This window comes from Cydia fagiglandana, chromosome Z (assembly GCF_963556715.1).
Source record: "Cydia fagiglandana chromosome Z, ilCydFagi1.1, whole genome shotgun sequence".
In the NCBI taxonomy this organism is placed as follows: domain Eukaryota; kingdom Metazoa; phylum Arthropoda; class Insecta; order Lepidoptera; family Tortricidae; genus Cydia; species Cydia fagiglandana.
The window spans coordinates 14,432,856-14,451,039 of NC_085959.1; the positions used below are offsets into that span (position 1 = coordinate 14,432,856).

At 37.4% G+C, this 18,184-nt stretch overlaps 2 protein-coding genes across 2 annotated transcripts in view; both read left to right on the forward strand.

Annotated features, from left to right (window-relative positions):
* The window catches only part of LOC134678927 (peptidyl-prolyl cis-trans isomerase Fkbp12-like), a 207,818-nt gene that overhangs the window by 30,265 nt on the left and 159,369 nt on the right, over positions 1 to 18,184 (forward strand). The window lies entirely within an intron of this gene.
* Positions 7,693 to 15,853, forward strand: LOC134678923 (uncharacterized). The gene is made up of 2 exons (XM_063537676.1): positions 7,693 to 7,787; positions 14,468 to 15,853. The coding sequence occupies exons 1-2, from the start codon at positions 7,773 to 7,775 to the stop codon at positions 15,818 to 15,820; spliced, it is 1,368 nt and encodes a 455-aa protein (XP_063393746.1). The 5' UTR covers positions 7,693 to 7,772; the 3' UTR covers positions 15,821 to 15,853.

The window sequence follows — 18,184 nt, forward strand, 5'->3', positions numbered from 1 at the left end:
CCTACAAATGAAAACCAAAATATTACTTTGCTAATCCGCGAAAAGATAACGTGCTAGGCCCACTTGCACCATACCACTAACCCGGGATTAAGCGGCTAAGCCGTTAACCTAGTGTCAAATTGTACTGGTAACCATGGTAATGCCAGGTTTAACCGATTAACCCCGGGTTAGTGGAATGGTGCAAAGGGGCTTTAGTCAATCAATGCTAACCTATACTACACTTATACATATTTTCCTAAACTTTTACAACTGCCTTCACTCGTCAGGTGTCTTTAAGTGCTCATTGCTATTACGATTATAGCAGGCTTATATTAAATTTATCGGCATAAAAGGCATATAGTATGTAAGACACTGACAGAGCGATCTAGGTGCTCACAAATATCAGTACATGCCTGTATTATAAAGGCGTTACAGTGCGTGTTCAGTTTATATGAGTGCCTCGACCACTTCGATATATGTATCGATGGCGCCTGTAGACGGTTATTAATAAAGTCCGCAATCTCGTGGCACTGTCAACTTGATAGGGCAGGTTGGGAAGTAAATAGACACCCTAATTTAAGAAATAGTAAGTAAATTACTTATTTATGTTTAAAGTGAGAGGCCTATGCTCAGCAGGTGGGCGATAAAGAGCTGATATGATGATGATGATGAAAGTGAAAGACTGGTTGTCTAGCGGGTTATTTTAAAGTCTGTGCGGAAAGAGAAGAGTCGTGGAATGTAATATAGCGCCTACTGGGCCTTATATATTCCACGACTCTTTTGCTAGAGCTAAGTCAAATGAACGGGTAGGCAATCTATAGGGAAAGCCAGTAGTTGGGGCTATTCGACAAACGACTAAGCCCCACTTGCACCATCCCACTAACCCGGGGTTAACCGGTTAAACCGTTAACCCAGTGTCAAATTGTACTGGTAGCCATGGTAACTACAGGTTTAACCGGTTAACCCCGGGTTAGTAAACGGTGCAAGTGGCCCTAAGCTATTTAAAGGCTTTTTTTTCTGGGAAGGGGTGAACTGGTCCCTGAATTACATTTTGCTTATACAGGGTGATTTCTGGGTCGTGATCCAGAACCACTTTTTCTGACTCTGTAAATGATCCACATTATCATATGGTAGTATTTGATTAAAAGATAATTACTTTAATTATTCTTATTTTTCAAGTAAAATTAATGTTATACTAAGTAATTATGGTCACCCTATGACTTTTGACATACGTTGTATGGAAAGCGACAAGACGTCACATTGAGTATGGTCACCAAATTGTATGCAAAAATGTTTTTTCCTACTTGTCACCTGGAAAATAATCATCATTATTGGTGATAAACAATAATTAACAACATCATTAGGCTCATCTTTGGATTCTGTATGATGTCTGGCTCTCTTGCTCCACGACCCCGGAATCACCCTGTATAAATATAAACCTTTTTGTGCAACAACTGCACGTCACATGGATAGTGTCAATGTCAATGGCTTATGAGGGCATATTAATTTATTAAGATCTAATTAAATAAATAAAACAGTTCAGTTGAATATATTAATTTTAATCTGTTTATTCACTCCCCAACCTACCCCGATTGTCTTGACAGGCTGACAGCGCGACGAGATTGCGGAGTGTAGTTCTGTTATAAATTAGACTGACTAGAGTTAGACCAAGAAAAGTCTGCAGCGATTTTGATAGCCCACGCAGTGCAATTGTTATTTATATGTCATAATTTCATAGAGGTTTGACGTTTAAAATAATACTTGCACTGCGTGGGCTATCAAAATCGCTGCAGACTTTTCCCGGTCTAACTCTACCCAATTTATGAATGCGCTTCCCCCCTGTAACTTTTGAACCTTGGGTACAATTACAAACAATATAAAAAAAAATTAATGCAATCAAAATTATAGCGAACAACGTAGGTAGGTATAAAGCGCAGCGAAGTCACTTCCTTTTTGTTTGTTACGTACATGATACTTACAAATATAATAACCTCCGTCCAATACATCCTATTGTGACGGATGAGTAATTACACTAATTACGGAACCCTACACTGAGTATGGCCCGACATGCTCTTGACCGTTATTTTTTTAAATTTTTAACAGGTCCTATAGCAGAGTATTAAACAAATGTAACCATGACTCGTCTCTACCCGGACGCGAAACGTGTTCTCAAAATACCTACTAAAAGGTATTTATATATTAGGAATGTCCCAACTAGGTATATATGAATAAATTATCTACAAACTTATTTCATGTTGTTATATTGTGTTTATAAGTTCGTTTAACTTTCTGTTCCGAAACTAATAATTTTCTTGTGGATCTCGTTCCCTTTTGATCAATGAAGTATGAATATTATATATACTCGTATAAATTAATAGCATTTTATTTTACCTATATTTGGCTCAATAAACAAGTTACAGACAATTGCAAAATATTTAAGAATCCTACAAACTTTTGATCCAGAAGGCAGTTTATGGAACAGTTTATGCAAATAATAATTAATATTTTTATTTTTCAGTAAGATTAATGCGAAATCGACTAAAAAATTATGAAACCGACTACAAATAGTCGCACGATAAGTGGGCTTTATTATAAGATAATACTCAGAGCCTAATATTAACTTTGTTGTCGGCTGAGTTCGCGTCTATTACACCGTTTGATTGCTTTACATATCTCTTCTTCTTTCCAGTCGTATCCTCATTGCTGAGGGTCGTGATTACCAACGCTTAATACCACTTTCTTCCAGGCACTTCTATCCTGCGCCATTTGCAGGCCGGTCTGGGCCTTGGGTCCTGCATATGCCTTTACTGTGTCTATCCACCGGGTAGGCCGGGTGGGTTTACATATATAGAGACATAATATATCTCTCTTTGTTAAGCTCCTTGAGAATGGTATACTTTTGGCGTAGTTTGATCCTCTGCTTATGATTAAAATGATGAAGTAGACATGTTCATCACTGAGGCGATTGTTGAGTCAAAGTCAAAACGCTTAGTGTCTGCGGCTTACTTAGCAATACTTGAACACAAAGACGGATATTGTACACATATATTAACATTAAATCACCTATTTGAAAAATTATACTTCGATATTTAGTACTCATTTATAATCGGTATTCAACGCATCATCTTATGCAAATCACATTCGTGATGTACTTTTGACTAAATTTATAGATTACCAACTATATACTCCTAGGTAACTTATATTTGGAATGTGATCCACCAGCTACAAATAACAATGTGCAGATAATACAGAATTAAACTTTAATTGTTTTTTACACACATAATATAAACCTTAAGTAACTAAATTACCGAAACATTTTATGGTACCTAATAAATAATTTTAATTTAATTTAACTAAAGGTTTCTTTTCCATTTTAATTTTAATGGGCCTCATTTAATATATGCTTCGCCTGTCATGAAATATAATAATATTTTGGCATTAGCTATTTAAAGCATTCGCGTGGCAAATTCCCTCAGTGGGGCCGGGCTATATCTGATATCAATTAAATGACCGAAATAAATTATAGAGAGAGAGAGAAAGAGAGAACGGCTGGTCGACAATATACCTATATAAATATATATATTTATCTATCTAATATATATCAAGTACCTTTTGGATGAGATTAATTTATAAAATAATTGAATGATGGAGAATGGAGTTTCCATGTAAAAATTAACTAAGTATGTATATGTATGTAATAAAAATATAGTAAACGTCTTTCCTTTTCATTAAAAATACGTAGGTACCTTTACCTATATTAGCAGTCGCTATGGGAACCAAGGCATCTTATTTATTCTTTATTAAGTGAAAATTAGCGATACATATTTACCTAAAGCTTAAAGTAACCAATAATAGTATTAGGGTCTCCCCTAATATATCGACGCGCATTCGGCAAAAGCCGATAGGAAAAAGCTTTATGTCCGCGCAATAAGAGCGAAAAACCGGTCGACGCGTCCGGCGTCGTCGGCCGTCGCGAGCCGAGCCAAACGACGACTTTTTCGCTCTTATTGCGCGGACATAAAGCTTTTTCCTATCGGCTTTTGCCGAATGCGCGTCGATATATTAGGGGAGACCCTTAACGTACATTATTGGACCGCCTACTCTATGCATCATTAAAACGACAAAAGAGCGCTTTATGCTAATGTTTTTCATCAATTCAATACTAAACTTAGATGCTAATACTTAAGGTTTCATTAGATATTCTAAATTTCTAGGTCGCCTGGTTCCGCTGTCTATGATTCTTATTAAAAATATGTGTATTGTAGGTAAATAAATTAAAGAAACTATTTTGATAAATACGAGTATGTCATACGGAACCTTACACTGAGCATTGCCTGTTTGTTTTAATAATTATTCAGGATCTTTAATAATTGAAATTAAAAATTGATTAGCAACAATTTTCTCTTAGTTTCCTGTTTAATTTGTTAAACTGTACATTTTTTGATTAAGTAGGTAGGTATATAGGTAATTAGGTATACACTTTTATTAAGCTCCACTCCGTTTATTGTTCACAATGGCGCACAGGTGCCCGTCTAGCGAGTGGCGAGTCACCGCCTGCCTCGTGTGGCAGCTGTCTTGCACTAGCCTACAGTCGTCGTTGTCCACCCAAACTTAAACCATAGACCAGTACACTTTCCATAATTATCTAGCTACAATAGCCTCCAACGCCTGTTCGGGCCAGGGGGCCGATTTTTACCCGACTACGGCAACGCAAAAGGAGGGTTATTGAATTTCGATCACTCGATTTCGTCACTCGAAAATCGGTGGAAAACGGCGAAAACCTAATTTTTGAAATATGGACGCTCTATATTTGAAATCTAGTGGTATTGACCACTCGATTTCAATTCTATTAGTAGAATTTAAACGCCTAGTAGTGGAGATATCATTTAACAAAATACACGAAATCGAGTAGTCGAATTTCAATAATCGGCCCCCAGTTCACGGCTATCTTTTGATGTACTTACTCGTGAATGGGTTCCAGTTCCAGCAGCGTTCTACATGACATGAAATCTCTTCAAGTGACCTCTTTTTGTTAAGGCCCCAGTACACAGTGGTGAAGGATGGGCCATGCCACGCCGTCGCCATTGTTTACAGAATGGTATACAATGGCGGACGTTGACCGTCAGTTGTCAGCCGTGGTGGACTGGTGGGCAATCGGGAAGTTGTCGGTTTTTTTGGCACACTTCAAAGGAATCGTGGCGTATCATGGCCTGTGGTGTTCACACAGTCGCCATTGTTAGTTTAGTTTCTTGAATTTTTGACCTCTTGATTAAATTTTGGTAGCCCAAAATGTCATTATCGTGGAGCAATGAAGAGACTTTTCAGTTTATAGATTTATATCAATTAGAGCCTGCAATTTTGTTTTTTTTGATGCACCATTGTGTGAACATCTGGGTGATATAGGCCTACAGTTGCGCATTGCAAAGCATGGCTTGGCGTGGACCATCCTTGACCACTGTGTACGTTAGAGCAATATCCCCACGCACGCCTTATAAATAACCGAACTCGAAAGACCCGAGTTTTAAAAGGGACATAGAAATAATAGTAATAATATCCTGACATGGAACTGATCTGACGATGTAGTCGGAAGGTACCCTAAGGAACTTAAAGATGGGAAAACAAAAACAAATCGAGTTTAGGCTCATTACAAAGATATCGAGAAGTACCTACTTGATAGGCAAATAGGCATGCAAAACGGAAGAAGTACAGTCAGTTAAAAAGAGTTTTACAATTTTTATAAGTTGTAAGTACTAATATTGATCAAGTAGATCTTGTCAGTAGAAAAAGGCGGCAAATTTGAAGTAGGCGCGAAGGGTTATCGTCTCGTAGAAAATTTGAATTACGCGCCTTTTTCTACTGGCAAGATTTGCTTGACCATCTATATTTTTTTTATTGACTTTAACGTCAATACGTTAATTCTGCTTACGCCAACTTTTGCACTCTTGAATTATTTTGGTAACATCTCAATCAGAAAGAGATTAACGTGCTGTAAAAAAAAAAACTTTAAAAGCGCAATCGAATTAATGAGACTGCGAAACTGAATGATCGTCGTGCATTACCATTCCATTCACTCATTCATTCGGAGAACGATCCATTGACGCACGAATGTGTTGTAAATATCCGTAGATACATCTTACAACTGTAACAGGCACTTATCGCAGTCCTGTGAGGTTACGTAATATCAACCTGCTATTACGTGCTTCTGTCAATAACATTAATACGTTAGGAGAACAGAAAAAAACCGGGCAAGTGCGAGTCAGACTCGCGCACGAAGGGTTCCGTACCATAAAGCAAAAAAAACGGAAAAAAATGCAAAAAGAAAACGGTCACCCATCCAAGTACTGACCACGCCCGACGTTGCTTAACTTTGGTCAAAAATCACGTTCGCTGTATGGGAGCCCCACTTAAATCTTTATTTTATTCTGTTTTTAGTATTTGTTGTTATAGCGGCAACAGAAATACATCATCTGTGAAAATTTCAACTGTCTAGCTATCACGGTTCGTGAGATACAGCCTGGTGACAGACAGACGGACAGACGGACGGTCAGCGAAGTCTTAATAATAGGGTCCCGTTTTACCCTTTGGGTACGGAACCCTAAAAACCAAGTAACTATTGACAATACCTTGACAATTTTTTGGTAAAATATTTTTAACCGACTTTCGTAAAAAAGAACGTCATCAATATAATTATGGATACTCTAGTCAACTAAGAAACTGAATGATGCCCATCCTGAGCTTACGGTTACGAGTAGCTTCTGTGAATGAAAGAGCTGCAATTTGCCATGAAAATATAAATAGTTATTTATTTTTCAAGGGGGCAAAGTTGTTGTTTAACCGCTCATGCTATATTGATACCCGAGCAAGCGAAAAATTTAATCACGCGGTTAGCGTGTGGTTCGAAAAGTGGAATCTCAGCGTTGCGAGGATTTCAAGGTACGAGGGTTAAACAAATTTTGCCACCGAGTGAAACACAAAATTGTTCACCACGCAAGGAACACAAACTGTATAACATCGAACTAAATGAAACCAAATCAAATCCAATGAACTGTATTAAATATTTATCATTCAAAATCATTATTTTAAAATCAATTCTATCAGCTAACATGTCAATTTTTCCGCTTTTGAATTTGGAACTTTCTTTTATTTCTATAAGAGTTCATAACTTCGAGTTTCGAGTCGAGAAATTTGTACTTGTACAAGTACGCGGGGACTTACGAGGATAGGCAGATAACTCAGGCACCAGATTACTTTGCCGCACATGTGGATAAAATACTTTTCGTTCTTATCAGTTTTTGAAGTGCAAAGTGAGCCTTTCCGAGCTGGTGTGGTGAAACTATATTTATCCTATGGTAACAGCATATAACTGTCCAATACTGTGTATACCCGGTGTATCAGATATAAGTTAACATAAAAAGGAAAGGCCTTTTAGTTTACTTGGATGAGTACCTACATATTAATAACATATGTATAATGTAGTGTATTCCATGACAGCCCATATTAAAATATCGAGAGCGGAGCGATAAATATGCGTCGGACCGTCTGCCTGTATATCATATTATAGTAACGAATTGCAAAGAAAACCGACTAGACAGACGAGTATTTAACTATTTTTCTATAACAATGTCTCGGAGCTTTTGAGTGGCCGATAGCTTGAACCCGTTGACATAACCTTGGTCGGCGGTCAGCGCGTCGCGGGCCACCGGTGGATCCCCGGTATATAAGCGCCCAGCCACCGGACCCGGCGACATTACACGCATCGCCAGTTTGGGGGCCGTGGTGACTACCGCCTCACAATGAAAACATTCGTGGTACGTAATATTTGTTTACTTGGCTCACGGAATTTTCACCGAAAAATTTGTCTACGACCAAAAGGAAGTTAACTATTTGATTTTAGTGAGGACATGAAATCGGTTACAGGATTATTGTTTACGGTGAAGGTTTCTTAAAAAGTTATTAAACTAGCATTATTAAGTATAGATAGTCAAGCAAATCTCTTGTCAGTAGAAAAAGGCGCGAAATTCAATTTTTCTATGAGACTTTATGCCTTCGCGCCTACATTTTTCAAATTTGCCGCCTTTTTCTACTGACAAGATCAGCTTGATCAAGTATAAATTGATTAATTCTAAAATGTGTACCTATAGAACGTGTAGTTATTTAGTAGATAAATTGTACTGAAAAACTGAAGTGAATAAAATTTCGTCCGGCCTAAAAATTTAAAACGCAAAAATGTGACTGTTTCTTGATTAAAATACACGCACGTCTAATGACCGTTGCAACCTACGAAACAAATCATAAAAAAACTTCAATAGTAGGTAATTCACTTTATTTAAGTGTTTATGTTATCTAGTATAATAGCAAATAGGCAGTAGGTATACGTATAGTCATTAAGCACCAAGCTTACGAGCGAGCGAAGCGTCTCCGTTTCAGCTTGTGAAGAATAAGCTTTCAAATGTTCAGCAGTTATATGTAGCATTCTCAACCAAGCATTGTGATATTTTATTAGCAGATTCGATACTTACATGCATTTTTTGTCATCTCAGTTTTTAGAAAATTTTCTAAGTGGCGGATATCTGAGAGTTCACGAGGTCTACGGCTCACAGAGCCACTAGTTTCATAGATATAATATATGTACATATGTACATCAGTTATTAATTCCTCGCTTTGTAGCTAGAACAATTGACCAATGTTACTACAGGAAAAACAAAGCTAAAGTCCCTCTTGTTTATAGAGTCTGTGCGGAAAAAGAAGAGTCGTGAAGTGTATTATGGCATCCAATACATTCTACGACTCTTCTCTTTCCGCACTGACTCTAATAGTGAAGTACCTACATGCAAAAGAAGCGCTAGTCGACGAATTGCGGACATGTAGATAAGTGTAATATTGGTTCTCAAAACCATATGTCTCATCAACATCATGCTTTTATCTAATTTCCTTAATCGCTTACAAATTAGGTAATTAATAAATACCAAAATGTATAATATTTCTATTCGAGATATAAGGGCAATGAAACGGACCACAACCAGTTTTTAATTTTACATCAAATTATGTGATATTATGAAGGCAGTCGCGAAACTAATGTTATGCTTAACGCGATTTGAATATATGTCTAGCTATGCTACATCGATTCCGTGTTGATATTTATAGCTTAGTTTCAATAATGCGCTTTTTTGTAAGGTCATCTACCTAATTTGCACGATTTATCTACGTATGCAAACTGCACATAATAATAAAAGAATTAACTATTACTTTGAGAGTTTGCCTATGTACCTGTGAATATAGTTTTACGATGACCGTACCCGCGTAATGGACACTTTAAATTAACAAGCGCCAGTGAAGGATACGTTGTTCTTTATTTGAAAATTATTACAGTTATAAATTGAGTGTTGCAATACGAGTATAAATACATTTAACAAACTAAAAAAAATCGGATCTTAATATGAACAGGGATGATGACACGTAGAAAATGAACAATTTATCACAATAAATAGGAAATGAAACGAAAATAATAAAAATATATAGTCTGGCAAACTACTAAAATTGACAGTAAATAAAAAGGAAAAACAACTATAGGTAATTTTTTTAATTAAGATACTCATCCCTTTCTTTCGGGTGCTTATGGTACTAGCGTATCATTCTCTTTGTCTTCTGTCTCTAACAGTATGATTCCATCTAGAGTCAGACCAAGAATAGTCTGCGGTGGATTTGATAGCCCACGCAGTGAAAGTGTTATTTTAAACGTCAAACTTCTATGAAATTATGACGTATAAATGACACTTGCACTGCACGGTTATCAAATCTGCTGCAGACTTTTATTGGTCTGACTCTATCGAAGTTTGAAATGAGACAGTCTCTGGTCATACAAGACCTCATAGATTAATTTTTTTTTTACTTCTAAAAAGGAAAATAATATTAGTAGGTACTAGTTTATTAAAATATATTTTTACCTCAGCAGTTCGAACAAGGGTACTTTGCTTCTTAATAACAGTGAGCAAAATGCGATTTTGCTCACGGAGTGAGACAAAATGACATTCAAGTGACCTTTATAGTCAAATGACATTTCAACATGCGGGGTCTAATACAAGTTCGAAATACTTGGGTTCTATTATCTCTGTCCCTTTCACACTGTTAGCAAAAAGAATCAGACAAAAAAAGTTAAAACGACATTCAACGGTATATTGACGGTTTATAATAGACCCCCCGAAAACTTTAGACCGCGTCGTTCCAAACCACGTACGAGTATGAATTCTTAATAATTAATTAATATAAATAAAGTTTAAGATTTGATATAAACTGATAAATACTATATTTTAGGTATTTTATTGTACAATTAAAATAATGAACTCAAAAATAACACAGATTCTTACGCAATATTAATTATTTTACTTTTATAATTTCTACCATAGTTGACAAATAGTACGTATTCGCAATTAGGACCGTATCTTACAAAGTTTCTTTTTACAAAAAAAAGTTGTCGATTGAAATTTCAGTTGATGTTCGTTATTTCCGTATTATTTTACGGAAATTTATTATTACGTTTTGTTTTTGTGTTCGATAGCGGTAATTAAACTTAATTGTTTGTATATCAAGAAAACATGAGTGCAGGTATTAAGTGATGAAGAAGGTTTACATTTTTCCAGTTGTCTAAGTATGTTCTCAGTTCTCACTGCTCAGGTGAAAAATTTTGTGTACTACACGAGATCAAAGTTATTTACATCTCGTGCGCTTTTGAGTCCCTTACTACTCTCAAGATTCTAAAAGAATTTTTCGCTTGCACGGGACTTAAAATATGCACTCGAAGAAATATCAAACTTTGATCTCTTGTTGTAACTACAAATAACTATTTTGACTTTTGTACTGCTTGAATGCAATGGGTCCTATAAGACATTATTTGAACCTCGAAACAAACCTGAATTAATAATAATAACTTTGTCATCTAGTAGCCTATTGTACCTACATAACATTTTTTATTAGACATTTAAACTAGATTGGCAAGTAGGCACAACATTATAATTAATTTATGTTTATTCCATATGTCAAGTACTGGTACTATCATTCTACTCTTTCTGGTTAAAAATTGCCCCGTATATATCTAATTGAAATCAAGACAGGCTCATATCGAGTTTTACATTGTGCATATAGGCACCCTCGTGGAGAAAACGAGGGGAGGCCTTTGCCCAGCAGTGGGACACCAAAGCAGGCTAAAAAAAAAATATAGGCACCATTCGTGATATCGTGTTTTTGATATATTTAATGCAGAGGTAAGTTAGCTGTTAGGTTGTTTAAATCTACCTTTATGTTATCATGACAAGAAATTAAAAAAAAAAAAATATTCTGATATAAGATACCATAAAAACCTGTGTTTTAAAATTGACATGAAGCTAATTAGAAGGGCCCTGAAAAATGATAAATACTGTGACAAAATGTTTGCATCATCACTAAGTATCATCAGTGCATGCGCATAGGTCACAGCTGGTGAACTTGACATTTAAGTTCAGCATTTGTTAATTTTATTATTAGTTATGAATTTACTTGAGCTTTTGAATAATCAACTATAAAATAACTTTACTGTGACTAAGATTAGACTTAGTCGTGAAACTTCTATCCTTGCATATTTTATCTGGTCGTTATCATTTTAAGCATTTCGATAAATTCTCATATTTCAAAACTTCGCAAAATCAGTTTCTTGACATTTCCAAGGACAGTTCCAACTTTTTGGAAATTTTCCACAACTTGATCATCTGTAGCTGGGACCAACTTCTTTTAGGAAAGTTAAAATTGTGCGTTGTAGAACAAGTGAACGATGATTTAGCAGAGAAATGCATGGGGATGCATTTTAAAATCGCGCGCGCCTCCTCACAGCAGCCACACCTACTTAACACGTTCCCTGTCGGGTGCCCCCGATGTGGGAGTCATAAAGATTTTTTTTCAGAAGTCCCTGCTTTCACTATGGTTTCACAACTTCAAAGTGGAAGCACACTTGAACGTGTGACTTTGTCATATCGTAATTAATGTCACCAACGGGTCTAACGCGTTTAAATTTCATAATTTTACCTTTTTTTCGTATCATTTTGTATGGGGACAAGTGAACGGGTTAAAAAGTCAAGACCATAAAAACCCAATAATGCCCTTCCGAGGATTGTCCCCTTTGCTCTGTTTGAGAAAACGACTCCGCCAGCGACTCCGGTAAACGAAATAGGTTGAGTCCTGTCCTTTACAATCTACCTTTACACCTACACCTAAGTGTGTTAAATCTATATGTAAACTTATATACTCATCACACAAAAAGGCACCAAAAGTACTGACTTGTATATAGATACATGTTGCATCTTTAAATGTGAGCGTAAAGGCCTCTTCTCACCTTACAAAAACCATGCGATTTGTTGCAAGGTGTGTAGAGGACTGCTTTGGTTTAAAAATTGTTTAATTATGATACTTTTATATTATATTATAATTGACATTTCTATAGATTATGAAGGATGACTTGTTTTTGCCTTTATGTTCGCACTGGCACTGCCACACTTTGTCGCAGCAAATAATATCTAGCTGCAGACCTCTAAGATGACCCGACCTTATGAAGTGTATTTGACCTAAGAACGAATTAAATTAAGCAACAAAATAGCAATCTTTTCTTATTATTTATTGTATTGACAGGCCCGTTTCATTGTTGACAGTGACAACACCTAATTGAAAATGCTCTTTAGCTAGGTACAATAGGCGTCGCGACGACCACTATAGCTCGCGGGTGGCGAAATATTTCTTGATGACATGTACCTAATGACGGACCTAATCTGCCTACTATATAATATTATTGTTAGTACGATGCGATTACTAGCCTCATATAAACTTACTAAACATATGTGCTAGTGTTAAACGAAATATAAAAATAAATAAAATAGAGCTTGACCAAAGTAAGTCTGCAACGATTTTGATAGCACACGCAGTGCAAGTGTTATTTTTCACTGTTTTTCACGTTCATGTTGACAATTGATAATACCGTTTGTATTCGGCTTAAAAAAATAAGTGACTAGAATTGTCTAGTCACTAATTTTTTTAAGTGACGAGGACGGTCTATTGAGACCGTCCTCGGATCCCCGCACCTCCACCATATGTAGATTGTTTAAAGTTTAAACCTGACCACGAATATAATTATATGATCACGTGCCATGTTGCGGAATTTCACTAAAACAATTTTTTTCATACTAAATATACTGAATCAACTGTCACCTTTTACGTGAGAATAACAGCGCCCTCTTGACAATGATCAAATTGGTCAGGCTTAAACAATCTATGGTGGAGGTGTGGGGATGCGAGGACGGTCTATTCACAGTCACTTATTTTTTCAAGCCGAATACAAACGGTATTAGAAATATTGTCAATGTGGCTAGTGGCTAACTGGCTACCTACTTTAAAAGCCAAAACACTCAAAACCCATTAAAGCACTTCCGAGCATTTCTCTGTTTGAAATAAAACTACTCCATGCAGTACCAAATCCAAAAAAAATATACTTACGCTCAAGCGACGACGCATATTATTAGCATTTTATTTATTAATTATCTATAAATCTTGACTATAACATTATGTAGCATAAAAAATCATGCAAACCAATGACATCAAATGAGCAATCTTAGCGCGTCAGCAAATAACTGTTGTCTTATATGCCTGTACAATGATATTATACTCAAATGTAAACGCATACATGATGTTTCGATGCAAGCACTTAGCTTTACTAAAAAAAAAATACTAAAACAATGAAATCAAAACACCATCATCGCCTTGGTGGTTCTCGGAAGACACGAGCTAGATCGTTCAAGTTCATCGCTCTCGCGGAGCTTACGCAACACGTGCACTTCGAAAAATCCACGCGACACCGTGCATTAGACGTGGGTAGGATTGACCTTGCACCCACACTTTCTATGCCGGATATACATCACTAAATAATACACAGTAACATCAGCTTATTACGAATTAATTGACTGGCTGTTACAATATCTACTTACACACGTTTTAGAGAATATCACTGAGTTAAATAATTATCATTCACTTTTTATGGAAGGCTGTATTGAGTGAGGGCTTTACTATTGACCACTCGATATATGCTTTAGCTATTATATTGTCAACGGGAAAAAAAGTGATTCTCAGAATGAGGTCAATGTCGCTCTTCTTCGGAGCTTTAATCTGGAATCACACATCAAAAGCCATTAAAGGGCACATTAAAATAATATGCTAGCTTAAAGTACGGTTATGTTGCATCAGACCGGGTATGTGAGTAACTAGATCCCATTTTACTGGAACGTGATAGAGCATTGCAACACTGGTTGCTTCGTGGTCAACGATCCGATGCAGCGGCTCGCTCGCGTGCCTTTGGGACGGAGAAACCACACTAACCTCATATTCATCTATTTAATTAACAGTTCATCGAGGTTGAGAAATTACTCATGATAAACACTAAAGTTTATAGTGGTTTTTATTCTTCTTTTTTTTTTCACAGGTAATACTTGCTGTGGCAGGACTCGCATCAGCCGATATTGGTCTCGGCTACCAGTATAGTCCGCCCAAAACACAAACATCGTACGGCACACCATCCTACAGCATTTCGAGCGGCAACAGTGGCTTTAACACTGGCTACTCAAGTCAAAACACGGGCTCTGTTCACAAAGGACAGGCTTTAAGTTCCGCATCGAACGTGTACCAAACCTCTGCAGGTTTGCAGAATGGATATCCAAGCCAAGTTCAAACCACCGGTACTGGATATCAAGGAAACGTCTTCCAATCAGGCACAGGTTACCAAACTGGTACCGGATATCATCCTCAGACTGGCTCGGGTTACCAAACCGATAATACTAGATACCAAACTGGAGGAAACTACGCTGGGGCAGATTCTACTGGAAATCAGTATCAAAGTAGTGGATTATTTGGAACCAGTGGGTCGCTCCAAGGAGTTCAGGGCCTCAATCAGTACCAGTCGTCAAGCCAATATAATGCTAACTCAGCCAATTACCAACAATACTATAGTCAAGTGCAACAGCAAGCACCTCAAGTCTTCAAACACTTCTATGTTCACGCCGCCCCTGAAGAACCAGAGTTACCGAGACCTCGTCAGCCAGTGGTCCTGCCTGCTCCTCAAAAACATTATAAGATCATTTTCATCAAGACGCCAGCCCCTGTTGTCAAGTCTACACAATTTGTACCAGTGCAACAACCAAACGAAGAGAAAACGATTGTATACGTTCTAGTTAAAAAACCAGAGGTAGTTGAAGACATTGTTGTCCCGAAAATTGAACAGAAGCCACCATCTAAACCCGAGGTATTCTTCATCAAATATAAAGGCAAAGAAGACAGCCAAGCGGTAATCAACAACATCGTTAATGAATATAACAGCGGAAAAGAGTCTGTCAATGTCGGGGGTGCGTTCCACTCTGGCGGTACTCTAGATTCGATCGCAGACGTCAAATACGTGCCGCAATCCGTGGTAACCTCTCAATCGATAGGCGACGGCGTTGGAGCATCAGTTCAAGCTTTAAGCGGAGCATCTGGATCTCAGTACGAAACCAGCAGTGGATCTGTGGGTCAATCAGTAAATTCAGGATCTTTCGAGAGTGGCTCATCAGGTTCTCGTTATCAAACACAATTTGGAACTAGCTCCGTGGGCTACCCATCATCTACTGCGGGCTACCAAGGATCGACCGCAGCCCCGATCCAGATCAGTTCAGGTTCCGGAGGGTACGACAGCAACAGCGGGTTCTCGTCCACGGTATCCTCTACGGGCGGCCAAAGCGTAATTTCTTCCCAACAGGGTATTCCTCATGAATCTTATGGAACGCCGAAATTTAGCGACAATTAACGAACTAAAGAAACCATTAAAACTATATTGAAATTTGTGGATTTTTATTTTTAACTTATTTTACCATTATAGAGCCCTACGAGTAAGGTGCCAATTATTAAAAAAGTAACTAAATATGTGCTGAATCAAAATCATTTAATAATTACATTCAAAATTATTAACATAGTAAATAGCTTCAGATACATACTTAGATATATAGGTCACTGCAGTCAGTTAAGTAGGTGGTACTTTTACAAACATTTATTTAATGACATTTATATGTTTAATTCTGACTCAAGTCTAATTACAGAATTTACGCAAGTACCTACTAATCGTAAGTCGTAACAACGGCGAAAAGTTTGCACTGCACATTCAACGTTCTGTGTTACTGGGGGCCTACCGCGAACACCGAAGTTCCTAAATTGCGGGCATCTTTCTCTTTTATTCCAATTAAGCCGTAATGTGACAGAGAAAGGTGCCTGCAATTTGCGAATTTCGGTGTTCGCGGTAGGCCCTCAGTAGCAAAGATCCGTCAAATGTGCAGTGCAAGGCCCTCAGCACAATTGAAACGGCAATTTTTATTTGCATACCTATATGGATGTCATTTTCAGGAACTACAAATACCAGTTGTAAATATAATTTCACCACACCACCTGGTAAAGGCTCTTCTTGTTTGTTCAAGAACTGATAAGAATGTTGCATTTATTCACATGTGAGGCAAAGTAATCAAATGCAAATTTTGAGTTGTTTTGCTTATGTTTACTGGTAGAATTGACTTTTAATAATGATTTTGAATAACATTAATTTTGAATCGATATGCTTTAATTTCGTTTGATATTTTCCTTGTGTTGGTGTGGTGAACATTTTTGTTTCACTTGGTGGCAAAATTTGTTCAACGCCCCGTGCCTTGAAACCCTCACAACGCTCAAGATTACATTTTTCGAACCACTCGCTCGTGTCTCAATTTTGGAATCTTTCGCTTGCTCGGGTATCAATAGCACGAGAGGTTAAACAACAACTTTGGCCCCTAAAGCAAATAATAACTTTTTAATAATACTTATGTAAAATAGCATATTGTACCGTCTCCCTAAATTGGACGCCTTATAAGAAGTCAAATAAAAAAATTACTGATCTTATTGTTTTTTTGTGTAGTGTCTAATTGTTTTGATTACACGGTGACCGCGAGAAACGTAATTATTCAATCATTTTAACCCGCCTAGTTGATTCTTCTAAATGTCAGTATCCACGACATATAAATGGCTTATTTATGTTGATGACATAGGTAAGTTTGGGAGATCATCGCCCACATGCCGCAAATATACGAAAATAATGCCATACTATAAAGAATTAATACCACCTGGACCATGTGTGGATGATCTAGAGACAATACGAGTAAGTGCCTAATAGTGCGGATAATTCAGTGGTTGATAAAACTAAAGCTCAGTAACGTTACCTTCCAACGCCATTGTCTTCGGCGTCTTGGGTTTTTCACAAGCTAGTATTCTCACAAGTATACAATGTTGTACTTACATGGGTGAATTATTATAATGACGACAACAGGGATTACATTTAGGAATGCCAGATGATTATTTATCATTGTATTTTCGGAACCAATCGATTCGGATTGCAATTGGAGTTGGCACATTATTGGTATTTTAATAGCGGGACCATTCGCATAGCTTCATGACGTTATCTTGATGGATTGAGCGCGCTTTCAGCTGGCGTCCCAGAATATCGGCTCGAGTACTTCATTTGGCCGGTAATGCGGCGGGTCCGATGAGATTTCATTCATGATGTGCATTGTTTATGAATGGAATGTCTCTATTTCGGTGCAGTGACGCGTGATAGTTTAATGTTGGGTATTAGCAAGGCTCGTTGCGGGTGGGATATTCGCGGATGCACTTTCCTCTGGAGAGCGGAGGGGCGAGGCGACTGGCGCCATTCAATGGCGGATCAATTCGGGCGCTCGTTCACGTCTGGGAACGCCACCACATTAAACAAATCACCATAACGAGCATTTCACTCGAAATAAGAACCTTCTGGTTAATTAAACCGTTCGAATCTTAATCAACAATTATTTTAATTCTTGTACTTAACACCGGATAGCTTTTAAATATGTAAGTATTTACTATAGTCTGTATCTTAAGGTAGGTATTTCAAAAAGAGTACCTAAACAAAATCTACCCTCAAATAGCTTCTTAAGCTAGTTGAGGGTAGATGAAAACATTACATGATGATAATTCGGTTTTGGCCGAAAAACTTCAAAACCTTTCGGCCGCTTATTTACGCTTATGTACTTATTGAACCAGGGAAAGCGAAGGTTTCCGTTTTTTTCATATCGTATGAAAGGAGATTCCTCTAATAGGCGTGGTCCGAGACGCACTT